General features: G+C 41.6%; 1 protein-coding gene across 4 annotated transcripts in view; it reads left to right on the forward strand.

Moving 5' to 3' along the window:
- SLC1A3 (solute carrier family 1 member 3) overlaps positions 1-27519 on the forward strand; it is a 74546-nt gene that overhangs the window by 19478 nt on the left and 27549 nt on the right. For 3 of the 4 annotated variants that reach the window (XM_007461845.1, XM_007461846.1, XM_007461848.1), the window contains exon 3: positions 667-804. The exons of the other annotated variant lie outside the window; for it this stretch is intronic. In XM_007461845.1, the coding sequence (XP_007461907.1) occupies positions 667-804 (138 nt within the window). The remainder of the gene's footprint in view (positions 1-666; positions 805-27519) is intronic. 4 annotated transcript variants of the gene reach the window in all.

Below are 27519 nucleotides of genomic sequence, written 5' to 3' on the forward strand. Positions count from 1 at the left end.
CTTTTGGAAAAAGTCTCTGCTAATTTTGTAGTCTTCTTTCGACAGCAACTAACAAGTCTGTACAATATAGTTGCCAAGGCAATATCGGGACCATGTAGACAGAAAGTGTGGTGTGTAGACAGGGAGATGATGAAAATGGATTAACAGTGTGAACAAGAGGAGGTTTTTTTTAATTGTAAAAAATAAAATTACACTACCCTTTATAAGTGGTTGTGCCAGCCGTTCTAACATCTGTTGTTACAAAAGAACTTCATTATAATGAGCCTTTTTTTTTTCCTGTATTGCCTTGTGTGTGGATACGTGATTTGTTTCCTAGATATGCCCCAATCTTTATGACTGTGTCCTGGGCCATGTCAAAATCGGTTCCCCTGCATGCAAGTTAGACGAAGAAATTTTTCATTTGCTAAGACCAGGAACATTTTTTTCTCTAAGTTCTACTCAAAGCCCTGAATTCAGCCAGACCCTTCCAGACTATGATTGAAAAGATAGGCACACCCCTTGCTCCAAAGTGGCACAAATATTTGCTGCTTAAATAAATCGAGTCTCGTTAGACAGGAGGGATAATCAGCCAAGTGCTTGCTTATTTTTCTACGATTGTTACAGTTTCGAAAAAGACTCAACTTTTCTTCTTTGTTTTGTTTTGTTTTGTTTTGTTTTCTCCTGCAGGTACAATCCTTGGATTTACCCTCCGACCATACAAAATGAGCTACCGGGAAGTCAAATATTTCTCCTTTCCCGGGGAACTTCTGATGAGGATGTTACAGATGCTGGTGTTACCACTAATCATCTCCAGTCTTGTCACAGGTACCCTATGCAGTTTTGTTTTGTTTTCTTCATGTGTGCTTATTGCAAAAGATCGCTTAGAAAAACAAACGCTTTTGGTTTCTGCTGGATGCATGCTCTGTTCTAGAAAATAAAAGTCCCTTCAAAATGATGGAAAGGAGGCTTTAGTAATGCATGAATGATTATAACTCTCGTATTTTACCAATCACAAGAGGAAACGGATTTGAACCGCCACGTAATCTGGTCTGCCTCACTACAAAAGAGGCGCACTGCTAAACACTACACAACCAGCCTTCTCTGCCCACAGCGATGTAGTTGACAACAGCGTACAACAGGTCTGTTTTCTCACCCTCTTATCCCACCCAGATAACATCTGGTTGGACAGCCTATTAGCTATTGATGCAAGAATGCTTGTTCTCAGAGCCACCACGACTTGAGCGGGAGCCTTCTTGGAAGCCTCATCAAGAGGTAATGCCCACAACACACTCACCAACTCTGCTGCCACCAACACTGTATCTTTTCCTGGTGAACCCGCATGATTTCGTTCCCTTCTCCATTGTCCCCCACCCCCGTTGCCTTTTACGCTGGTGGGAGAATGGGGAGGGGGTGGGAGATTTTCCCCATCCAGATATTTTGTCAGTTGACACTTGGATTTTCAAGGCACAGAAGCTTTGCAGGATAGGATTCTTATTTTCTATGAACGCGAAATAACGATTTACGCCTGCATGGGAAATGGTTGAAGAGTCACTGGTACCTGTGATTGGAGAATACAAACAGAACCAAGAAGTTTTAGAAAACTCTTCTCTTTCCCCACAGCACATCTCTGACTTGGAGAAGGAATGTCCATAGACACTGCCCCAGCAGGATGGTTTCTGAGTTTGTAGCTAAAACCCAGAACTCAGGTATTACTGGCCCTGTTTTCTCTTCCATCCTTGGCTTACTGCCCACCCTTAGGCAGATCATTCTGTGGCTCCGAGCATCTTTCCCCCCGCCCAGGGAGTTCTGAAGGATATTTATAATCGCCTTTCAAGATCTCTGTGTAATAAGAACAACACAGAACAACTCAAAAGTCTTGGGGCAAGATTCTGACTGCTCTATGCCTTGGAGGGCTGGCCATTACTTGGACAGAAACTATGTCGGTTTGTTTTTTTTTCAGCGCCTTGCAGATCTCTGCTGGCTTCTGCTTGTTCAGGTCTTCAAACAAGTGATTGCATGTACATAAAGCTTCCATTGGAGGATGAATTGCCCATAAAACAATCAAGTAGACAGGATGATTTGGGGCACTTGTTTTTGAAACTGGCCTGGCCCATTGCTGACCAGAGGTAATCACAGCGGCCACGATTCTTATCACAGAAGCTAAATTCATGCTGACATGAGGGCGCATCCTCATTATCTATGTGCTGCCATTTTCCTGGGGAACAAGTTCTTGCAGAAGCACTTAGGGGCCAGAACTCACATCCACTATTTTGTTTAATGGTACAGGGAGTCCCTTCCCACCATCCCTACTGGCTGGAGTCTGAATTGAGTACCTGCAGTTTTCCTGGATGCAAACTGTGGGGTTTTGGGTTCCTTTATACTGTCTCTTCAAGGGTGAGAACAGTGTTTAGAGGTTTCTGCTTTCTGGTAATTGTGCTAAAAGTCCCACTGTGCTACAGTGGGTTTTATAAGAGGAAAACCCTCGTTTGGTACAACTAGAGAAAATATTAGCTCCCTTTAATAGCAATCCTAGTTAACAGTTATTTGAAGTGGAATTTCCTCGTATTTTCTAATACTTAATACATCAACTTTGTCGAAGGAATAAGAGCTTTCGTTGAGTAATTTTTCTGGGAAAAAAAAAAACCCACTACGATGCAATCCCTCTGCATGGTTAAAAAGAAACTGTGCGTAAACCTTGGAGAAATTATCAACATTTATAATATTGGTGTTAAAGAGAAAGGAATTATAAGCTGCAAACAACCAGTATAAAATGAACTTTTAAAATGTAACCTAATTGCAAGTTGGGAATGCTGCCACTAGGGACCATTAAAAGAGTGTCAGCTCTTTTCCAGGACTGTTAAGAGAAGGGGCTTAATTTAGCTTTTGCCAAAGATCTTTTTAAGGTGTTGGTCTCAAAGGAATAATTTCCAAGCTACATGGTAATTTAGATATTCATGATCAACTGGAATGAGTGATAGATTCAATAAGAATTTCTTTCATGGTTTTAAGTACAGGGATTCTAAACCAAAGCAGGGTGTGACTCGGTGTGAATGAGGAGGTGGGGGGACTATTGCAAAGTGCACACCCCCCAGAGGAGCCCTGTATGTGTTGGGAAGCATTATTGGAGAATGTGCTGGGAGACAACAAAGTCAGGGTCCACTATTTTAGAATGGAAAAGCAAACTCAGATGCCTCCGGTGGCCAAGCGGGCGTTGTATATATATGAAGCTGCCCTTTCAGGCTACTTTTTGTTTTCCTGCTTAATAGAGTCATGGATACAGAGAAATATTTCTCTTTGACAGGAGAGGTAACAGAGATGAGTGTGATGATAAATGGAAAGTGACCCGCTGCAGAATAGCGTAGACAAAGGGAGGCAAGATTGTGACCTGAAAACTGTCAGCTCCAGCCAATTGTTGCCATGTGGCAACAAGGGCCAAATCTTCCAATTTTTCAAAAGAATCCAGAAATCCAAAAATTGATAAGAACTTAGATTTTCAAACATTGACATAATTAACAGAACAAAAACAGAGCCAGCCAAACAAAGCACATCTGCTGGCTCAATCCAACCCTTGGGCTACCAGTATTGGAGCTCAGGTTTCAGTGTCAGTGCTATTAATTATAAGAAATGCACTGACAGATCTGTGCACCCATCAGGCTATCTCTGGGTTTCACATGTTGCCTCATTCCTCTGTTGGCAGTTCCATATCGAAGCTTAACTCAACATGGAATCAGCTACTGAACACCACATTTATTGTCTACTAAACAAATAACTGTTGGAAAACTTCTCCCCCATCTTCTGGGTATTACCATGTTGTGTCCTAGCCACGTTGGCCTTTTCTGCGCCTGACAGGAACACGAGAACTCAGCACTCTTAAGTTCAAAAGTCCCAGGGTCTGTGCAGACAGAAGCTGAAATGCATGAAACCCTTATTGCATTATTTCCATTTGGCATTTTGTTTTAGAAGGTTCTGTACATTTAGTCACATTTAAACTCTGAGACATTTAAGTTACGTTTTCATAGTTGGAACATCCCTGTTGGTGAATTGTGGCACTAGACCCCCTGTAAGCCATGTTCTCCTCTTTCTGAATTTGAAATTCCAATCCTTCCAAACATCCTTGGTGTGTATTAGCATGCCGGAAGCTGCCAGAGAGAAGCTGGAGAAAGCCTAATGGCTAGATTTGTACTCAAGTACCTATTTTTTTGAACAAGAAGAATACTTGTATGCCAACATACCGCACAATAAAATAGGGGGTTGGCACCAATTTCTGTTGATTTGGTCAAGATAAGCAGCCAGACTAGATATTTCATGCCAGAATTATGAGTTGGCTCGGCTGACTTAACTCTGATTAAATTCACTAGGCAATAATTAAACCCCATTTCAGGTTGCTCTGTGTAGATGTAACTATCACCTCCTCCTTACTTTGGAATTTTTTCAGAAAACTAGTGCTTTCTTCTTTTCTCATTCTAAGTGTGCATTCCTTCTCAATCACTTACCTCGAAAGGAATTTTCCGTGTCTCCCGTTTTCTGGAAGGGGGATGCATCCCTTTTGGCAAACATCTTCCAAATCTATAGACCAATGAATTCAGTGGAATGTGGGACTTAACTGTAGTTGAAGCCAACAAGCTACACTCAGCAAAAGGCTCTCTTACCTGAGAAAATAAAAGTGCAGACAATAAATGGCGTACCTCAAAGTATGGCCCTTAGTGTCAGAGAAATGACAGTTACAATAAAAATAATCTAAAGTTTTGTCATTTCCTTTAACACAAGAGGGCAAAAAATGAGCTAGGCAATTCTTAGTATTTGGACATGTGAAAGGTTTGTGAAGGCCTTGCAAAAATGAAAGCCAGAATCACACAAGAAAACTTTAATATTTTAAACTATTCATTGTCATGACTCAGGGATATAGCTGAGGTCTTTGTGAAATACCCCAGGCATTTATGTACAAGAAAAGGGACTGTAGATTTCTTTCCTTTCTTCCCCCCCACACATACATTTCACTGAAGGAGGGAAAAAAATATCCATCTCGGGTGGGGAGGAGTTTCTTTGGGCCTCTTTTTCATTCTCTGTAAAACGAAGGTGTTAATGGTACCTATGTCGTGGGTCTGTTGTTCTGAGGATTTATGCCTGGCACACAGTATGTGCTCAATTAATGGTAGTTATTGTCAGTCAGAATAGCAGCAGTGAGAGCTGTCCTGGTCCACATTGTATAAGTGAAAATTCTAGAAGAAGAAGAGAGCTTCAGCTCAGGGGCATGTAACTAAGCCTCCAGATTCCTCACGTCTCGTATGTCTGTGATCCTTACAGCTATCAGTTTCCTATTAAAGGTAAATTAAAGGAACCATGAGTAATGGAGTAACAACACGGGAAAATTCCCTCCTCTCCACTGGAAGGGATTGGTTTTTGCCCTGCAGTGAGGGATGGGATGACCTTATCACAGCTGCATAATTCTAAATATTATCATTGGTTATACAACTGCCCGGTCTTTCCTGAGAAACTTAGCCCCAGTGTGTGGCACCCTGGAATCCACAGGGCAGCAAATTCCACGTGCTGCTTACATGCCAAAAGCGGAGCCTTCCCAGCTGGTCAAAACTTAGACAAACTGAGTCTGTCTCAACACTCGAACACACTTCATGGCAGCCTGGAAGCAAGGTACCGAGAAAGCAGCTTCAGCCCAGCTCATTTGAAGCCAACCATTGGCCCCGCTTTATTTTCTATCTCCATCTGTCTACAAACATGGGAAGGGAGGCTAAATAACATGCATCTAGAGGGAGAGGTTGTAAGGTCTAATGGGAAGACCCATCTGAGGGCTAAAGAGATCACCTGGCTTTTTTGCATCCTATAGAAAGGAAATCTGGGAAATTAAATGCTTTTTACTTGTTTTTAGTGGATTTGGGTTTTGGTACAGCGTAGACAAATTCATTTAAGTCTAGCTGTCCCAGAAAATGTCTACCTTTCTGTCGCAGACAGTTTATTCACTAAGCACTTGTTGAGCTTTTTTACGTACCAGCCACTTTTCTAGGACCTGAGGGTCCCTAATGAGGAAGACAAGGCCCCTGACCTCAAGGAGTTCAGAGTCTGGTTGGGAGATAGACTCATGATTGCAGCGTCACGGGAACAGTGACCCAGGGAAGAAGAGCCCAGTGGAGGACAAAGTAGGGACTGAGTATCAGACCATCTCTCTTCCTGAGTCTCTAGTTTTCAGGCTCCCCAGTCAGCAGCTTGTTGTTGCTTTCCCCACACCTGGCTCACCATTAAACATGGTAAGAGCCAGGGGGGGCGCCCGTGACGTTGCCAGCAAAAGTAGCCCCGGGGAACATAGCCTCACAGATGGGAAGTCAGAGGGAAGAGTCACCTGACAAGGTTTCAGCCACAGAAACTCTCCCTTTCAGGGCAGAGCCACTCAGCTTTCGGGAGGAGAGACAGGAGACTGAGGCTGTCCAAACTGGAAGGCAGAGAGAGGTGATGCTGTGCATCCCGACGCCCAGAACGGGAGTCCCCTCTCCAGCACCCCGGAAGGTGGCCATCAGCTGCCTCCTGGAAGTTTCATGCCTAGGTGGTCCGAACTTGAGTTGCACTTGTCTCCTGCGAGGTCCACCTAGTGGTGCTAATTGTGCCCCATGGAGCACAGTTCTTCAGCCAGTTTCAGGAGGGCATCTGAGCACAGCCTAGAATTTCTCTCCCAGTTCTTCCCATGTGCCCAGTCCTTCTAGGCCCCTTACCAACTGGGTTGCCCTCTCCTGAATCCCATTGTTTTCCCAGAATTGAACCCAGAGCTCCAGGTGTCACATGACTGGGTAGGGAGAGTCACCAAGAACCAATCCTCTGCTAATACCAGCTGGGGTTGGGTCAGCTGTCCTGTCAGCTGCAACAAACCACTGGCTCAGAGGAGTTCAGCCTGTGGTAACCTAACCCCTCAGAATTGAAGGTTTATGGAAAAACTTTTGTGGTAAAAATGGAACAGTTCTTGAACTGAAAGATCAGAAGCCCCAGGCTCAAGGCTTTGTGTGAGATTTGACTTTCCAGAAGGCTTGGGGTTCTATGAGTTGGGATTTTTGTTTTTTTTTTTTTTTGGCCACACGGCTTGTGGGATCTTAGTTACCCAACCAGGGATTGAACCCAGGCCCTCAGCAGTGAAAGCACGGAGTCTTAACCACTGGACTGCCAGGGATTTCCTGGGAATTTTTATCTGTGAATTTCAGCAGCTTCAAGGTAGCCTGTGGTTTTGATAGGTTCTGGTTTGTAAGACATTTTTGAAAGTTTCTTTAATAAAATTAACAAGAAAGAAAAATTTAAAACTTCTTTTAAAATTAAATTATTCTCTAAGAAAAATAATATTTTTTCCCCCTATGTTACCAATTTGGTGATTTCTTTCAAAGTACTGCAGAACTACAGGTCTGTGGGCCGTGTTGGAAAGAAATGCTTTTCTTCTGCTGATATGATAATGGTTTTCAGTAGAGCAATGATGAATCCTGATGAATTCTGACTGGAGATTTGTGCTTAAGGACACACACAGACACCCAGTCTATTGACTTTGATTTGAATGGACTTCTGCTAGGAGAACTGCTCACCTTGGGAATGGCTAGGAACCTGAATTCCATTACAAAAGACTTCTATGTGTCCCATAAAGCCAAGTAAAAAGATGCTGGAGTTTCTACCAGCAGAAAGTTACAGACATAGAGATAGAGAGAAAGAGGGAAGGTTCTGTAGGCAGACAAGGCTTTCTGTGGCAATACCACGGGTTGTATGTCTGCAAGGGACAGTACGCCATCTTCCCTCTGTTCCGTGTTTAGTGAGTATTTCATGATAAGCAGAAAGAAGGCTTTGGGGTGATGGTATTCTCTGCTGAAGGATTGATCTGCTGGAATGATCCAGCCGATTCTGAGTCTGGGTAGAATCTAGGTTCTCAAGCCTTATGTTTGTTCAGATTGATTTCTCTAGGGAAGATAATCTTCTTTTTAGCTTCCTCATGGAGATCTTTATAATAACCCCAGATCCCCAGGCTGGAGGCCAGCGCACTACCCGTAATTGCACTTGTTTTGCTAACCCAGCAACATCTACATTATCAGTTAGTACTGCTTTCAGATGTCCATTTCCTGCACTCCCTCGTATGGGGAAATAGGTTTTGCTGTCTTTCTATTTAATTTTTTAAACAATTACTTGAGTTTCCATCTGAGTTTTCCTCAGAGGGAAGAAACTTCCCCTAAATTACCAAGGGGGTTTCCTCTCGCAGGGCACTGGATGAAGGGAGGCCAGTGCTCCGTGGTGCTGGGGACAAGTAAACAAGTCAGAAGAAGCTCCTGGCTAGTCACTTAGAAAGAGTTCTGTAAGACAAGCATGACGGCAAGATGACTGTAGGCCTCCTAGATCCAACCTGTTGAGATGACATTTATACTACCAGGACCTGTCAGTGCTGTTGCGGGGGGGGGGGGGGGGGGGGGGGGTGGGGTGTGGGGGATGGTGCAGGCAGTAATGTGATCAATGGGGAGCAGCAGATGAAGCTTCTCTCATTCACCACTCACCTCCTGCTGTGCGGCCCTGTTCCTAACAAGCTGGGGACCTGTAACAGTCCGAGGCCTGGGAGCTGGGGAACCCCTGCCCTAGAGAACTCAGAGCAGAGGACACATGGGAAAGGCCAAGGCTTAAAGCAAAAACACATATGAGTGGCTGGAAATTGTAAATAAACACAGACACACACACACAGTCTTGTCTCATCTATAATAACCCCAGACCCTCTCCCCCACCAATACTCCTTCCAAACCACTGGATTATTTTGAAGCAAATACCAGATACTTCATTATGTTTCTAAAAGCAAAGAACACATAAGACAGGAATAATATTTTAAGATGATTTTAACTTGTTTCATGTTTCTTTAATGTTCTACACACACACACACCCCACACACACACACACCAAGAGTTGTCAGTCACTTAAAGAAAGTGTTGCCAACCAAGCTCTTTACTTTCTTTCCGTTTGTGGTATAAACTTCTCTACCAGTGCTTTACATTAATTACCAATGCTTCCAGAGAGCATGATGCATCTCTATCTAGTAGGAGATAATGCAATAAAATGTTGATGCTATGAAATTTGGGAACACAATTTTTCATCATAGCACAATATGAGTATGTGTATGTGCACACATAGCTTCACATGTTTGTTTTTTCCAAAGTTCTTCTGACTCTGAAAAGTACTACAGTCTGACTGTTGCCTCTACTCTTTTTAATTTGCAACTTTTCCAGAATTTCTTTCTGTATTTTAAGGTTTCTCAACTAGATCATGTCTCCTTAACCTGTAATTTCAATGCACTGTTCTCAAAGGAGTTTGTGCTAAGAGCTGAAGTTTCATTATTTTAAAACTAACTTTCCTAAAGATATTGCAAAATTTTCCTAAATTGATACATACCATAAAATCCTTAATGTCAGCATACCCTACCTACACAGTAAGTATTTATTTTTTTTAAAAGATGGAAACATTAGTAGCTTCTATACTGGAATCTTGCTGTATTTTTAAATTTTAGAATATAATTTGGCAGTCTTATCTTGGGACCTGTGCTTAACGACATATCTGAAAGCATTCCTTTGGCATGCTTAGGCTTAGAGCCAGACATTAATGTAGTAGTTCTTAAACATATTTAAGAATAACAAACTGGAAATTCATAACAATAACACTCATGGGTACATTCAAAATGTTTACATATTAAATGATGTAGGAACACGTTTATTGTGAGAGAATATGACTCTTAGTCAGTATGAGAACAAAACTTTAAGCATATTTCCATGAATAGTATAAGCTATTAAATCTAAGCATCATTGACAATTTCAAAGTTTCTAATATCACTTAGGCATTATATTTCATAATTTTTAGCCCCTTTTTTTTGCCAGTATTCACATGAGTAGAGGCAAGAAACACTTATGAAAAATTTATAGGGAAAAATCTTAGAATTGAAAGAATTCAATCTATTGACTTTATTCATTTTTCTCCCTCTGAATTGGACACGTGGCATCATTATTTGATTTTAGCAGAAAACAGATATTCTATGGAAAGATGGCTAATGTCAGTATATAATTTCCCATTAAATAAATACCTGAACACTAACTTAACACCTACCAAGTAAGGTCAAGGGCCTGAAAAGTGCTGTATAAATCACATAAGCATATTTGGATATATAGCAGTGTGTATCAGACTTTCAACTGCTAGAGACATCCTTGTTGCCAGACTTTGCCCTCTACCACTAACTTCCCCTTGTTCCTTGCTCCTTGGAATGATAGAAATTTATTTTACAATAGAAAGAGAGGGGCTTTTATTTATATGGAGTCCCTAAAATTATTTCTTGGTATTGGTAGACTTAGGTTTATCTTCTTTTCAAGATGGTTTTTATTTTTTTAACAGTTTTATTGAAATATAATTCACGTGCACAGTTTACCCATAGTAAGTGTATAATTCAATGGCTTTTAGTGTATTCACGGAGTTGTGCATCCATCATCACAATAAATTTTAGAACATTATTACTAACCCCCCCAAAAACCCCACACTTCCTAGCCATCACCCCCAAATTACCCCATTCCTCTAGCCCTAGGCAAACATCAGTCTTCTTCATTTCTTTATGGATCTGTCTATTCTGGACATTTCATATAAATGGAATCATACAATACATGGTCCTTTGTTACTGGTCTCTTTCAAGGTTCATGTTTTCAAGGTTCATCCCTGTTGTGGCACGTGTTACTATTTCATTCTCTTTTATGGCCAAATAATATTTCATTGTTTGGCCATCCCATATTTTATGTATCCGTTCATCTGTTGGTGGACTTGGGGGATTTTTTACATTGCAGGCAGGGTGCTCTTATGAATAGTGCTGCTGTGGACTTGCATTGGCCTATGTTTTCATTTCTTTTGGGTATATACCTTGGAGTGGAATTTCTGGGTCATACGGTAACTCTGCTTAACCTTTTGAAGAACTGCCAGACTGTTTTGTAATTGCACTTGTAATTGTAATTTACATCCCCACCGGCAGCATATAAGGGTTCTAATTTTTCCACATTCTCGCCAACACTTATCATGTCTTTTTTTTTCTTCTTTGCTTTTACCTGTTAAAGATGTATGTTTTAGCTAAAATTTTCGAAGTCATAAGATATGTAGTCCGGGTATTATAACTGTGCATTTTAAGTTTCAAAAAAGACAAAATTCAAATGTTACATCTTTGGTTATACTAAAATAATTGTTGAAATCCTTTGAAATGTATGTAGACTCATCAATTATAACTTTTTGTTATGTTAGAATATAATGTGTTACTTTCTTCAGCTATAGTGAATAAAAATCAGCTTAATTAAAAAAATAAGACAGGTGACACAACAATGTGGATATACTTAACACCACTGAACTGTACCTTTAAAAATGGTTAAGCTGGGGGCCTCCCTGGTGGCGCAGTGGTTGAGAGTCCGCCTGCCGGTGCAGGGGATACGGGTTCGTGCCCCGGTCTGGGAGGATCCCACATGCCGCGGAGCGGCTGGGTCCGTGAGCCATGGCTGCTGAGCTTGCGCGTCCGGCAACGGGAGAGGCCACGACAGTGAGAGGCCCACATATCACAAAAAAAAAAAAATGGTTAAGCTGGTAAATTTTATGTTATATGATCTTTAACACAATTAGACATTTTCAAATATAAGGTAGATGTAATATTTGAATGTCAGTTCTTTCGAAAGGGGCACTCTAAATGCTTGTTTGCTTATTAATCTAACCTACCACAGCTAGAGTTTTTACACATAGCTTTCAAAGGACATCATACACTGCTTAAATCAGATAGCTTTCTCCCTGTGCCGGGAATTCACTTTTGGAAATGTATAGTATAGATGCTTGAGGTATCCAGAATGTTAAGTCTTGAGGGCAGTAATCAGATAATCTCTCCAAATTGAGACATTCCTCAGAGGCCTCTGTGGTTTCCCTGAGGAGGTAGTTGGGGGTCAGGGTAGGGGTGTGGGAAGAGACAGACCGAAGCAAGAGGACCTCTGGATTACATACTCGAGTTTCCTCCAAGGAATGTGAATGCTAAGACTGGAGTGCTGGTACAAATCTCACTGGTATGAAGTGGCCTTTATCAGCTGCCTCAGTGGCCTGGTACATCTTAATTTACAGAATGTCCCCCGTTGCTGAAAGTTCTGTTCAGATCTTTTACAATACTACTGAATTATATATTCATTATAATTCTCTGCATTATGAGCTATAATTCTCTGCATTATGAGCTATAATTCCAGGTCAGTTATTTTCAACTCAGAAGGAAAGGGTTTGCTTCCTTAGGTGTCTGCCCTTCAGTAATTCCAGAAGAGCCCCTAAAGTTCCATTCTTTTAGGACCCTCCACTTTTTAAAGCACTCGTAAGACCTCCAATCCAAATTTTGGACTGTGTCTTTGTAGAATGGCTTCTACTGCCTTTTGACCATCAGTAGGCCAAAGTGAAGCTTGCCAACTGACCATTCTCAGTAATTTGGGGGTTGTTTCATTCAGCTTCCATCTCATTTCTTGAATTGCCAGCTGTGAGTTGTACCTCCGCTTGATGAGCTAGTTTATTGTGGTACTGATTATTGCTCATTTGTATGCCTGAAGAGGACTATAGCCCAAGCAACCTCTTGCATTGATGGTGATATCCTCTTACAAATGTATAAGTAATGTACAGGCTAATTATAAATCATTCATTTGTGTTTATTAAAGAAAATCCCAAAGACCCTTTGGTGTAAGCAAAATGTAAGCCACTGACCACTCTTTAAAGAAACAAAGCTATATCGCTAAGGGAAAACTAAAGGTGGTTGGGCCTTTTGAAGTTGATGTCACGGAGGGCAGCATTGGTGCTGCTGCCAGAGACAGGATGGATTATTGGTCTGACCAAGGGAAGTCTGGAATTTTAAAGAACACTGATACAGTATTACAAGCACTATCCTTGATAACAAGGGCTGGCTTTTTTTCACTAACAGTTGGTTTCCTCTCTTTATGCTGCTGTTTCAGATTATCCTTTCTGTGTTGAAATCCACACAAGGGGCATGAGCTTAAAACCCTCAAAAAATAAACAAAATATCCCAAGCTTTTTGTAAGTCTAAATATTAGACATTGTTCAGTCATGTCTGCCCCCTCCATCGTTGGACAAACCACACTGTGGTATGTGGGTCGGCTTTATCCTCCAGCCCTGTGATCTGCTGTCAGTGGCTCTGGGCCAGTGTCCTCTCCAAGTGCAAGCTGCATGAAGGCAGACAGCGTGTCTCCGTTCTGATTAAGTTTTGCAGCCAAGCTCCCCCAAAGGCGCCACATTGGCACAGTGCTGTGCAACTGTGTGTACACGTTGACAATGACAATTTAACCTCCCAGCTGGGAAATGGGATTTGGATATTAGTAGGAAAACAATTTGTGGTCTCATATTTGTGGTCTCTTAAAGGAGAAAATTCTAAGTGGTTCCTAAGTCTTGGAAAACTTTCTATTTCAGTATTTCAAGAGTCCTCCCAAATAACGCTCAAAGGGGTATTTTTGAAGAAAAAAAAAAAAGATTTCTTGAAGCTTTGCAAGTACAAAAGTTCCTGCCTCGGTGGAGTACAAATAGTGCTATATGAGGGAAGCAGAGGCATGGGCAGGAATTTAAAAGTACATTACATCCACCCGTGTTTATTGTGCTACAGTATTGGGATATAAGGGTCAGAGGTAGCATTGGTCCCTTGGGATGTTTCTTGTTGAAATCCATGGCCCTGGTGTTACTAGCCAAAATGCATCTATTCTAATAAAATATAGGTTCCATATGACACCATATCATTATAAAATACATATTTGTGAGAGTTGCAGTGGAATTAGACTCTGCCCTCCTCATACACACAGGCGGTGGCAGAGAAAGTTGCATGATTCTGCATAACCAAGTTTTAGGTTTTCATTAATTACCCTGTTGGAAATACGTAGTTCTTCTTTTGTAGTTTCAAGTAAGAATCTAATTTGACCATTTTCCGCTTAAAATACTTTATGAATCCTGTGGTACTCAACTAACGCTCACTGTTAACCAATTTCCATTCTCAGCCACATGCCGCTCATAATGCAACTTATTACAAGGACTTGAATGAAATAATTTAATTATTTTCAATATACAAAAGGCAAAATTAGCTGCCATGAATTTCTCTGGAGCAAAGCATACTCATCCTTCCAAATAAGTGTTCATTTTTGACATTCAATCAAGATACACTCAAATTCAAATATATCCTTTGTTAAGTAGAGTATTTCCTTTGGCATTCAAAATGATTCCAAACTTTGCTCAGAGAAGAGAAAGAGAAAGAGAGAGAGAGAGCAGATGTATTAAGGAAATTTAATTAATTTTACTTGACACATTCCTGCCAATCTACTCATTGATTTACTTACACCAAAGAGTACATATAAAAATTGAGACAGAATCCGTGATTCTTTCATGGAAAGAGATTTTTGTCAACACTAGAAAAAGATTTTGGTGAAATTCTGACTGCAAGGCTGTTTCCTTAACTATACAGACTCTGATCATCCATTTTATTTTATTTTTACAACTGAAATCATTTTTTGAGAAAAGGTAGCCGTTCCAACAATTATTATTCTTTAAAAGAGATCAGTTTCTTTTATCGAAATTTATCAGAGTAACTTCATGGCTTTTTTATTCCTTGTTTTTCATTTATCCCAACCCCTATGTGGAGGAGGCTAAAATGGGCTCTGGATGCTGTGAGTTTGTAGTGAGCATTCTCTGCATTTCTATGTGATCACTTCGAATTTTCTTTTAATTAAAGCATTAATCAGCATTAAACTTACCATTTGGCTTCTTTTTTTTTTCGAGGACCAACCACATAAGTGTGCAAGAATTTGTATTTTATTCTGCCAGATACCTTTCCATTATTATTTTTTTTTTAATGATTGCACTGTCTGAACGTCAAAAGGAAATTTTTAAGGTTTGTATGTTCGATTATTTTATCTACAGCCAGGACTGTGCCACTCTGAGTAACAAACTTAGGTTTCAAAATTTTAACTTGGGAACTTCTCAAGGAAATTTGAGATTTGTGTCAATAAACCTTTTCTTACTGATGACTAATATAAGTTGGAACACAGTTCTCAAGTTAAATCTACCATTTTTGCCCCCATAGTTCATCAGCTCTTTGGACAACCTCCAAATGCAGTCTGTACCACACTTCATGCTGTCTCTGTGTAGTTTGAGAGTTTGGCTCTTACAACCTTCAGTTGCCCTTGGAAGGTATTTATGGCTTTGATGGGCTTTGTTCACAGTCACAGTGTTCTTGTAGATAAAACCCCTTGGCTTTCTTGTGACACTGAGCTACTGATCCCAACTTCCTGCATGTACAGTCAAAATCCACTTTCAAAAAGTGCAGCCTCACCAGGAGAGAGGCTTGGAAAGGACTTCTTAAGCATGAGCAGACCCCCTGTGTGACTGGCCTTTAGAGATGGTGAATCACTCTGTTTTTCTTTCTAACCACAGACATTGTGAAAAGACTCAGTGGAGAAAAGAGCAGGATTTGATCTCTCTTGACTCTAACTGCATTCATGACCTATGGTTCAAGAGTTGCTAAGATTTCAATAAAAGAAAATAATATGAAAACAAAAACTGTTTTAAGAAAACACCACAGACACACTTTTTTGTGCTACATATCAGTATAATGAGCAGTCCTAATAGTACAGTACAGTTATTATATTCCTTATGTATGTTGAATTATGAAAGGCACGGTCCATCCTAGCTGAATAAATTTATCTGATTGCCTCAGGGGTAAAAGGTTTTCTGAGGATTTCGTTTTCTCTATCATGAAGAATGGACAGTTGGTTTAAATTCCTATTTTTAGGCTTCCCAAAATAAAAACACAATCCTAACTTCTGCTGGTTGACAGGATCACGAGAGAAAAGTGGCATAAAGAACAAGGCTCTGGCCTTTGTGCAGATTATTTGTCTGTTAAAAAGAAAGGTATTCCTATCTCTTTCAGGAACTTCATTCCAACAGATTTGTTCTAGAACAATTCCTGACTGTGTTGAAAGATCAAGGTAGACTTCACTTTGAGAAAATACCCAAAAGGGAAGTCCAGATCAACGGTTCTCAAAATTTTTTCCAGCCCCAACTTACTTGAGAGAGAAAAATCACTCTTCCTAGTGATTAATAGTAACTAATTTAATCTCTTGTTTTTGTTTTTATTGGTATGGGGAGGAACAGGAGGAGCCTTGTAAGTGTTGTTTAAAAGGGCTCTAGGGCTTCCCTGGTGGTGCAGTGGTTGAGAGTCCATCTGCCGATGCAGGGGACTCAGGTTCGTGCCCCGGCCCGGGAGGATCCCACATGCCGCGGAGCGGCTGGGCCCGTGAGCCACGGCCGCTGAGCCTGCGCGTCCGGAGTCTGTGCTCCGCAACGGGAGAGGCCACAGCAGTGAGAGGCCCACGTACCTCAAAAAAAAAAAAAGGGCTCTAAACTCTTTTTTCCCCACTCCCCAACCCTTGAGGGAGATGTGCCTTCTCTATTGAGAATAAGTGTGTGTTTTCCAAAAATAATAAATTATAAAATGACTCACCATGGATTATTTTAGTATATTTAAAATCTGACTCAAGCTTTTAGGAGCATTGATTTCACTTTCAGTTCACTTTCAGGATTAAATTGCTAGGCAGATGTGAAAGTAGAGTTTGGGAATGTCAGTCTACCTACCGCTTTTATCTGGAGCATCCAACTCTTAGCGTAGAAGCAGGTGGGGAAAGTAGATTCTCTGTTGGGGAAACTTGTCCACTGTTTCTACCCTGACCTCTAGCTCTGGGATGAAAGTGAAAATCATCTTTCCTGGATACAGGCTAGGAGGGACTTTCTATAGTCTGAGGGAAAGTGTGCTTTCTGTAGGAGTCATTTATGTCTAAAAAGAGAAAAATTATTTTCCCTAAACATAACCGTAATGTCCATTATCATTTGTTTAAAAATTAACAATGACCTCTTAATATCATCCAATCGGTTTCAAAACTCCCCATTTCTTTTCTCCCTCTCTTTTTACAGTGTGTCAGTTTGAATCAAGCCACATTCATAAATTGAATTTGTTTTGCATATCCCTTAAATCTTGTAATCTATAGGTTCTTCCTCTGTCTCTCTGTCTCTGTCTCTCTGTCTCTGTCTCTATCTCTCTCTTTCCCATCCTTTTCTTTTGCAGTTTATTGAAGAGACCAGATTGTTTGTCACGTAGAATTAGTTTTCCACGTTCTGGATTTTGCTGATTACACCTCCCTAGTGTTGCTTAACATCTTCCTCTGTCCCTCAGACCATGGTTTTTTGGTCAAGAGAGTCACAGATGGATACAAGCAGTAGAAGTCTGTATTGGAAAGAGGCCTTGAAGAGCCTTAGGATCCACAGCTTTCAGGAGCTGGTAAAACTCAGCTGGCCAAAGGCTCCCGAGTTAGGCCAGCTTTGACCATGTGATTGCTGCTTCTTTAGATTCAAAAATTCTTCTTTTGTTTCAAGATGGGAGAGAGCTATTGGATGTGTTCCCAGGTGTATGCAAACTAGAATTATCTGCAAAATAAACTTAAAGGCACAGTAAAGCCTTCAACATTCTGAGCCTGCTTCCCCGCCTGAAAAGGACCCACTGGTCCCTTTCAAGTCACTAAGATTTTACAGAGCTGGTTCATTATTATGAAGATGGTGAGTGCATATAGAATAAACGTATTCCTGGTGAAAGGACATAAACGTGGAAGAGAATTCAGCTATTTTCGATTTAGAAACAGTAGGAAACTATTGAAAATTTGTTGTTGTTTTCCAATCAAAGGAAATGTAGAAAGGAGGGGCTAAATCAGAAACTTCGCCCCTTCTCCCGCTCCTCCCCACCCCCAGGCTTGTTGACTCTGCCTCCTTAACTCTGACTTCGGAATGTGGCCACCCCTCCACCAAGTCCAGACCACACCGTCTCAAACCTAGTCTGCAGCCGCAACACCATCGCTAGTCTCCCCGCCTTCCCCCCACTCCCCACGGGGACTCGCCGTTTTCTGACCTGTTTTTTACCTGAAGACTGTATGATCTTGCTAAAATTCCCCACTTCGCTTTGGAAATAAAGGTCAGAACTCTGAGCATGGCTCCTGCTTGTCTCTTTCCATCTCATTTCTCACTGTCTTCCCCCCATGTCTGCCTTGACTCTTCACCTGAAACCCCTCCTTTCCCTTCGGTTCTTACTTTAATGTCACTTCCTCCAGGAAACCTTTCCTACCCGTGCTGTGTCACCAGGTGGCCCCACTGTCATTTTCCACCTCCTCCAGCCAACTGTAAGTTTCAGGAAAGCGAGGGACCATTTTGTTTGGCACTCCATCCCTGGGGGCTGGCAACAATCATTTTTTGAGATCCCAGAGAGTCTTCAGTTATTTTAGAAAAAGTCATGAGAGTCTCCTTTCGGATGTAAAAAAGTGTTATACCCTGCATACCATTTTTCAGAGAGGTTAATACAGGAGGGAAGAAGCATCAGAGTTCCAAGGTGACCCAGCTCCTCCTGAAACCATTCCACTGTGTCCTTGAGAGGCACCAGACCAGAACAGCCAACACTTGGACTCCTGACTTAGAGAAATATTGCACCCTACTGCCAATTTATGCAGTTGGTGTGTTTTTATTTTTTAACAGGCAAAGAGAGCTTTAACGTGCTTTTTCTGGAAAGATTCACGGATTCAATCTTTCAGTTAATATTTGGTGGAGTGCCTTCTAAAGCCGTGGCATGCAATTCTGCCCTAGGACATGAGAGTGTGTGCCGTTTAAAACAGTGAGCATTACATGGGAGTTTCTGATTGCCAGCTAGTTTGCTTCCCTGATAGGCATTTCCGGATGTGAGGAAAGATTTATTTTGGCATCCCCAGCTCCAACTGGTATGCGCGCACATCTACAGACAAACACACACACACACATGCGCGCACGCACACACACACGTACACACACACACCATACTTTCTCCCTCAGTGCTTAAGATCATCTGTCTTCAACGTTTGGAAATTGAATTTACACTACAGCAGAATAGCTGGCTCTCAGTAATTTTCAAGGGGAGAAAGGGCATCTTTCCTTGCCCAGGAACTGAGTACAACAGCTTAAAAATAGAACAATGTGTTTTGGGTGTTTTTCTTTTCATCCTTTGCATCAATAGCAGGTGTACAGTTACAGACACAAAGAGCTAGGTTCACGTCTTCTGCGTGCCTCTGGAGGGTTCCCAGAGTTATCCAGGGAGCGAGACCTGGCCTAAAATGTTTAGTAAAATGAAAGTAACCCAATACAGCTGTGTGTTACTAACGCTGCCGTATCACATGACTTTATTATTCTCTTCCCACAGTGACTCTAGGAGGTAAATGCCCAGTGGAAGAAAATTTCACCAAGAACAATTTTTAGGTACCAGTAAACCATATAAAGTTAAAACCTTGAAAAGTCAGATTAGAACAACTGACTCGGCTACTGTAAAATTGCAGGCTTTGAAATGGTAAGGGAGAGGGTGCTGAAAATTGAAATGCTTCCACTGGAGAGCATAGCTACAGCTTCACAAACCAAATGTGAGATGTGAGATTAATTTGCTAGTTTGCTTTTTAATGCATTTTCGAAGATGCATTTCCTAAGTTGTTTTATGATGTCTTAGGGGCATTGACCTCACATGTGCTCTGACTGAACTCCTGTCCATTTTGCAGCATGTCCGTGGTCAGTAATGGCATTACTTAATGAATAAGTTCACACATAAGTTTACAGCGTGGAGGCGGCATCCCCCGCTAGCACACTTCTCGCCAGCTACATGCAATTCTTTCACTTCCTCCCTGAGGAAATGGTTTATAATAGATTTGAACAGATGCTAGGTGTTTGGCAGCATGGGGAGGGGTACTAGTTTTCAAATTTTAGGTTATTTCATGTCTCCGAATTAGAATTTCAACAGCCCGTATGCCTTCGATGTGCTCCAGCGTTCACAGAAATACCTAACCTGACTCCGCACTTAGCCCTCATGAGCTGTCTTAACCTATTTTATTAGTTCTGACGACATCACTGCTAAATCCTTGGCTGTCAGAGTCCAATCTGGTAAACATGCACAGGCAGATCTGATTTGGCACTACAACTGCTCCTTCTTTCTAAATGTGCTTTTCCAGTTGTCCTGACAGCAAAGTCAAGCGTTGCCAGGACCCCATCTTACAGGTTATCACAGTTCCCCAGCTCCCCTTCCACAGCGCTCCTCTTTTCTTCTGCCAGAACGTGGCTCCCCCAGCACTGCTCTGCCTGCCAGCCTGTGAGCATTAAGACCAGCCCTGGGTTGTAGCTCTGTCTGTAGCTCTGGGCCTGGCATACAATAAGTGCTCAATAAATTTCTTTCAAATGAGCCAAGGATGGTTCGCCAAGAAAAAAGCAAAATGTTCCTGTTTCCTTCTTAATCAGCTTCAATGTCAGAATCTTCCTCGGAAGCGGTTCCTATGGCCCTCCAGGAGCGTAAAGAAAAGTTTGCGCAGACAGAAAACCCTCAGTGCGTTGGATAAGCCAGTGGAAATGTTCTCATGCTTCCAAACACTCGGTGGAGGATTAAGGAGCATGTTTGTGTATCCTGTGTGCTGATTCCCAGTGAATGGTTATTCTGTTCACCTTCTTTACACGTTTATCTCCCTACTTGAAATATTTTACATCTCTACTCATCTGGAAGTTATTCCACAAGCCCTCATGAGGCATTTTCATGTGCTGCGGCCTCAGCAAGACTGTCGATACACTTCTCAGGGAGCACGGGCTCTACGGCTTCCTTTATTTTCCCTGTCAAACCTCGTCTAACTCTGTGCTTTCACTGGATACTCGGTATATAGGTCCTGACAGCATCTACCATATGTTTTTACGCTTCATTCCCTTCCGTGTCCTCACTCCTTTTGTGCTCTGAGTCATGCACCTTGGCTACTGTCTAGGTGAGGTTGTTAATTCATTCAGTATTGAGCTACTCCAGTCAGCTGTGTTAGGTGCTGAAGAGGGAAGTCACAGAGCTGTTAAACAGGGACTCCGGGCTCTGGTTGTCCTTGCTCTGTGGAGAGCTGAGATGTTTAATTCTGAAAACTTGAAGAGGGGCCAACTGACCAGTGCAGAGTATAGGATCAAAGAAGGGGAGGCTCCCTCCGGCTGCATGTATCCGTGGTAATCTCTGTTTGGTTCTTAAGAACACAAACTTTGGAACTCTCAGACTAGTTTTCATACCAGACTAGTTTTTCAGCACTGTTTAGCTATGGGGGAAGTCTTTGCTTTGGCGTTCAAGGCTTACCAATGGAGTGGAAATAACGGTAGTGATAGTAATAGAAATATTTGTTGTCCATGCCACGTGGGGGGACCCTGAGGTGAGCTCAGCTGAGATCGTGGCTGTGAGGGTACTCTGTGTGAACTGCAGGCACGGGACTAATGTTAGTGATTACAGCCACTTTCGGCTTCTGCTTTGATGCTATAAACGTCAAGTTCAAAGGCCCTTTGGCTTCCTTGCTGGAGAGTATTCGGTGAAAGGCCCTTCCTTGCTTGTGCATCTCGCGTCTGACCAGAGGGGATCATTTCCTCAGCCTTGGCGCGGGCCTCATCAGTGACCCATGCCTGGGCTGTCACTAATTGGAAGCCAGTTTCAGAGATCGTGTTGTGTGTCCTCCACCTCCTTTCAGCTGATTTGCTACTTACTAAGACCTGCTCGCTGCAGCTTGTCAATGTTTCTGAGCAAGGAAACTGCTTGTAGATGACCCTGAGTAAACAATTAAAGTCACTTTACTTTCTAGTTAGAATAAAAAACCCATTTGCCGAAAAAGCTCATGACCTTCCAGGTTTGGGAAAACTTTATTTGTTGTAAACTTAACCGGTTTCAAACTGGTGTGCTAACACAAAGCTTTAAACTACTTTGCAAAGTTCGTGGTGGAGCTTTTGTTCTGTCCTGGCCTCACTGCTAACTAGTGGTGTCATTTTGTACATCACTGAGCCTCTTGGTTTCTTGGACTCACTTTCCTTAGCCATGACCTAGCCCCAGTTTTAAGCATTTAATTTTGGCTTTTTGATAACAGACTTGGTTTCCATGGGTATTTGCAGATTCTCCCGTGGGATTATGTTCTCTACAATCAAGTTTCCATAGCATTAAGATGTTTGCAAATTAGAGATAGTGCTACATGGTTTACTTAGTCTGGGACAGAGCCTGGCACATGGTAATTCCTCAAAAATTGGCTAAATAATGTGTGATTTACATCTGAAGCTGAAAACGTATGAGAACACTGGTATTGCCATTCAGATCATGTTTACCCTCTTCCACCTTAAAATGGTGAAGTGATGATCTTGACTGCAGATTTATTCTTTGATTGGTCAGTGACTTTTAAAATTTCACCTGCATATTAATTGCTAGCAGTTACTGAGTATAAAAGACATGCTGGGCATTGAACACACATACCTGTTACTCCTTCTGCAAGATCATTATTATTATCCCCATTTTCAGATGAGGAAACTTCCCAAGGTGTCCCTGGCAGCAAGTGGCCAAACCTGTGTTCAAACTCAGATCTATTTGTCACAAAAGCCCCCTCTCTGTAGTGTCATGTGGTGTGGCCGCTAGATTTGTACTGGATCGATTTATAATGCTAAAGTGCATTTGTTGCCTTAATTTTACTGCCTCTGATAAAGTCTTTTCTCCATATGAGCTAAATATTCTCCACAATTTTCCCATACTTGTACACTTACCTTTTTATGTCACGTGTGGTTGATCATTTGGTTATTTGGTGAGAATATGACTTGTCTACTCAACGAAAGAACTCCTTGAGGATAGGAACTACTGTTTGGACATTTGCATCTCAGCCCTAGTTACAGTGACGAGTTATAGTAGATATTACATAAATAACTCATTGATTTGTGGATTGAGTACAGTGGCTTAGTTATTCCTACCTGCTGAATTTGCAGGCTTTGTCACTCATCATTCGTTCAATGAAATATCTATTGGGTCCCTACTGGACATAGCAATATAGCCACTAGACATATAGCAATAAATACAGACCATTAGGTATGTTCAGAACTGAAGGTCTACGACCTGGAAAACCACAAGCTGATATGTTACTGGTGGAAGGAGTAAAAGTAAAGATGAATTAAAGGCATATACTTAAATAATGGACTTTTTAATGATCAACGTAACACATTCAGAATTGTTTGCCAATGAGTTATCCAGTGAACTTTCCTGAAGCCTAAAATAATTATTATGTTATTTCTTTCTCATATGAATAACTTATGTTTTTTTATCTTGTTTGTAAATGTTATTTATTTTTGGCTGCATCTGGGTCTTCGTTGCTCCACTCGGGCTTTCTCTCTAGTTGCAGCAAGTGGGCGCTACTCTTCGTTGCAGTGCGTGGGTTTCTCATTGTGGTGGCTTCTTTTGTTGCAGAGCATGGGCTCTAGGTGCATGGGCTTCAGTAGTTGCAGCACTCGGGCTCAGCAGTATCGGCACGTGGGCTCAGTAGTTGTGGCATGTGGGCTCAGTTGCTCCACAGCATGTGGGATCCTCCTGGACCAGGGCTCAAACCCATGTCCCCTGCACTGGCATGCAGACTCTTAACCACTACACCACCAGGGAAGTCCTGAAAAACTTATGTTTGTATTAATGCTTGACATATGTACGTATCTACCCAATGACATTACATTCCCATTTAATAGAGAAAAATATTTATCAGTGTATAATTTTCTAGATTGATACTACTGGTTCTTTTAGGAAAAGAGAGTTATTTCCTAAAGTTACAAAGTCCGGCTTACTGTATTCTCACAAAACATCTTGTGACAGTTCCCTGTACTACAAGGAATCTCTTTATGTTTTAAAAGTACTCCCTTCCTATAATAACATTTGGCTGTGGAATTCCTGACACAATTTATTTTGGTTATTCTGAAATTTTAAAGTCTTCTATAATACCTCTGACAATATAATAGAACCTAATGAAACGGTGGTCTGGACTTGAAACTGACTGAACATTTAGATCTAAAGAGTGTTTAAGGCTCCACGGCAACCTGGAAAGATACCTGGTAAAGTACCCTAGTGCACTTATTAAAAAAAACCTGTCCTGTTCCTTTTTTTTTTTTTATCAACACCTTAAAGACCCAGAAGGCACCTACACTGTGTTTTGAGATGATATAAAATCCCCCAGAGAATGGCTTCAACCACATATGCCTCTGAGCACAGGTCAGAATGACTTCAGTGGGCTGCAGGGCTGCATGGAAACCAACAAAATGAAGTTGAGCAGAGGATAAATGCACATTTCTGCTTTTAGATTCAAAAGATTCAATTACAGGATGGGGAGCGACTGAGCTTGGCAGCCATTAATGTGACTAAAAGCTTAATGGGAACCAACAGTAGGATGTGGTGGCTAAAAATGAATGAACATAGTCGTGTGCTTCCTCGGTAGAATTATGAAAATAGTTCACTGTACTCTGCAGTGGTCACAACGCCTTGGGAGTATTTGTTTAGTGCCAAGCACATTCGGGAGCACCTTTGACAAAGCAGGGTATCTACTAAGAGGGTGTTGAATCCAATCCAAGACACATTTATTGGACATCTGTTTGGGGCAGGTGATGTGCTAACCGGTGTACAGAATAAAGATGTGAAGAGACATTACCAGTCTCTAGCCTCAAGGAGTTGAAAATATTAATGGAGAGCCCAACAGGTACAGACATGACTGTAAAACAAAGCCGGCTCTGAAGCCGAGAAGCACAAAAAGAGTGCTCTGGGAATTCAGGAGCTGGACCGGCGGGAGGATTTCCACAGGAAATGAGGACAAGAGCAGAAGAAGCCTTAAGAGCAAAGATGCAGAGACAGGAAAACTCAAGTCGTGTCTAGGGAATACTGAGTAGTCTAGGTTGCCCAGAAGAATATGGTAGAATCGGCCCTCGTAGGAAATGAAGCTGAGAAAAGAAGGTTTGGATCAGAGCATGAGGGCCCCGATTGCTAGGCAGTGGGAAGGATTACAGGTTGATGAACCTCTGAAAACAGTGATACATGAGGATCAGTTGGAGAAATGATGTGTATTTAGTCTGGAGAAAAGAAGACCGAGGTCTCTCTGATAAATGTGGACCGGACTTGCTCTGTGTTCCTCCAGAAGCAAAAATGTATCTCAGGGGCAAATATAAAGAACCAGATTTCAGTTTTTTTTTTTTTTCCTTTTTTTTTGCGGTACGTGGGCCTCTCACTGTCGTGGCCTCTCCTGTTGCGGAGCACAGGCTCCAGACGCGCAGGCTCAGCGGCCCATGGCTCACGGGCCCAGCCGCTCCGCGGCATGTGGGATCTTCCCGGACCGGGGCAGAAACCTGCGTCCCCCGCATCGGCAGGCGGACTCCCAACCACTGTGCCACCAGGGAAGCCCCAGATTTCAGTTCTTTTTAAGCACCGGTTTTTAAAAATCAAAGCTGCCCAACAATGAAGAGTTAGCCTAGGAGGTGGTGAGTGCCATCATGGATGGGGTCAGAGAAAGTTTGATAACTGCCACTCTGAAGGGTATGGGGTGGAGGGAATACTGCTGCTTCACAAAGAGACCTGGGAGTTCCAGGAATTACCCAAAGGCCTTTGCAATGTGCAGTTACCCATGGTTGAGGTTTCTTTTTTCTCTTTGATTTAGGATATCTGTTAGTATATCAACTTCTGAATAAAGCTGGCATGTTATGACTCTCCAGTTCAACAAGGTGTCGGACTAATTCTAGTGCAGGCTGCCCACTGCTTTGACAGTAGCCACTCATCATCACCGCTTTACTTTTCAGCACATGCACCAAGACTTTTTTACTATGATATAAGGCATCCTTTCAAATACAAATTTAACAGATTTTTGTCAGAATTCCCCATTAGACGAATCAAATGCAAATCAACAATTGATACAAGTCCAGTGCAGAGAAGACTATTTTACAAAGGATCTCCAGGGCAGTTCTGGGGGTAGAAAGATTTGAGTTCCCCCGTTTCCTAATTTGTAAATGGTTATTGACCATTGTTAAGTCCCAACCACGCAAGTCATTTGAGAGGATTAACTCAGATAAAGCACTTCGCGTGTGCCTAGAAATATAAGATCTAATTTTACCTACTGAGATCTCACATTTTACAGTAGTGTTCCAAGGAGTCTTTCAGACCTAAAATATTTTTTAAAAACAAACCAAAAAAATGACCATCATCATGGCGAAGATATGTGCCAGATGTTGTTCTAAGGCATCACATGCTGAATTTATTTAATTCTCAGAACAATCTTATGAAGTAAATCCTATTATTATCCCTCATTTACTGAGACACAGAGAGGTTGCATATCTTGACCAGTCACAAGCTAATAAGTAAGGGAGCCAGGATTCAAATCAAGCAAACCCTTCAGTTTATTACAATCATTTCCTTCCAGTATATGCCAACAAATTTCCCTATTTTCCTCCCAATTCCATCTCAAATCATTCTGCTGGATAATTTTATGCATTTCATTTGTTCAGGGCTGTCTCACAATGACATATTTTTAAGTCTTACTTCTTACTAAATACATGAGGGCCTTAATGATCATGTCTTTGGCCAGAGCATTGAGAAGGTCCTTAATGAAATGCAAGTGAACACATAAGTGAGAAATTTTTAATTATGAAAGCAATTAGTATAGCCACTTTCAAAAGAAGTAAGTTACCCTTAATATAACTTCACTTCCTTCCTGCCGCTTTCCATTATTTGTGATGGGGCAGTCGTAGTCATTTGAATTAGTCATTTGAAATCAATGTTTTGTACCTGCTTTTCTTTACCTTATTTATAAATCTTTTATCCCATATTCCTTGTTAAAGACAATGTCCCCAGTTCATATTCTCTCTCTCTCTCCCTCCCCCTCTCTCTTTGCCATTCTGTGTTGCCAAATTTTACTCCAATGTGCCCATCCACTAGTTGCGTTTTTTTCCAAACACTGGCGACTGTATTGTTACCCACCCTCTCCCTAAATTCCAAGTTAAAGAATAATATTACCAATCCAACGCATGCACCGTCAGCCTCAAAATCAACCAAATGTCATTTCCACATCTTTTCTTTGACATCCTCCAGCTCCTTGAAGTCTACTCAGGATAAGCGAAATTCGATACAAGGGGCTGCCTGTAGTTTTCTTCGGCGAATTTTTTGGAATTCCTAAATACCCCATGGAAAAAAAACATCAAAATATGAAACTGATGCTGCAAAACTAACTTCTTTGTGTAGAAGGAAAAAAGCTGTAGAATGTTGCACCACTTCTGGTGGAATATATCAGGAATAATTCAATTCCATTGTCGCCCTTGGCCCTGGGGGCAAAAATGCAGCTTTTCCTGTTCCAAGGAGGGAATGTTCTCTGACTTATGTAAGGCAGAGATGAGGGAAGCCAACCAATTCTAGCGTTCACAGTCTTTTTCACTCTGCGAAGTGATACTGCTTTATTGTTAGGGTCAGGTAGTTGGGGGCGTAATCTCCCACTCCCTGGGTGCAACTATTCCTTTATAGATTAGATAAGAACAATTGATGAACTTTTAAATGCTGAGAAAACTAATCAGAACTGGAAGGAGGTGTGTTGGCCATAGCCCAAGAAATATGCTGACTGAGATAAAAGCACCTTCTGAACTCTTTCC

Source organism: Lipotes vexillifer, unplaced genomic scaffold, assembly GCF_000442215.2.
Source record: "Lipotes vexillifer unplaced genomic scaffold, Lipotes_vexillifer_v1.1 scaffold715, whole genome shotgun sequence".
Taxonomy (NCBI): domain Eukaryota; kingdom Metazoa; phylum Chordata; class Mammalia; order Artiodactyla; family Lipotidae; genus Lipotes; species Lipotes vexillifer.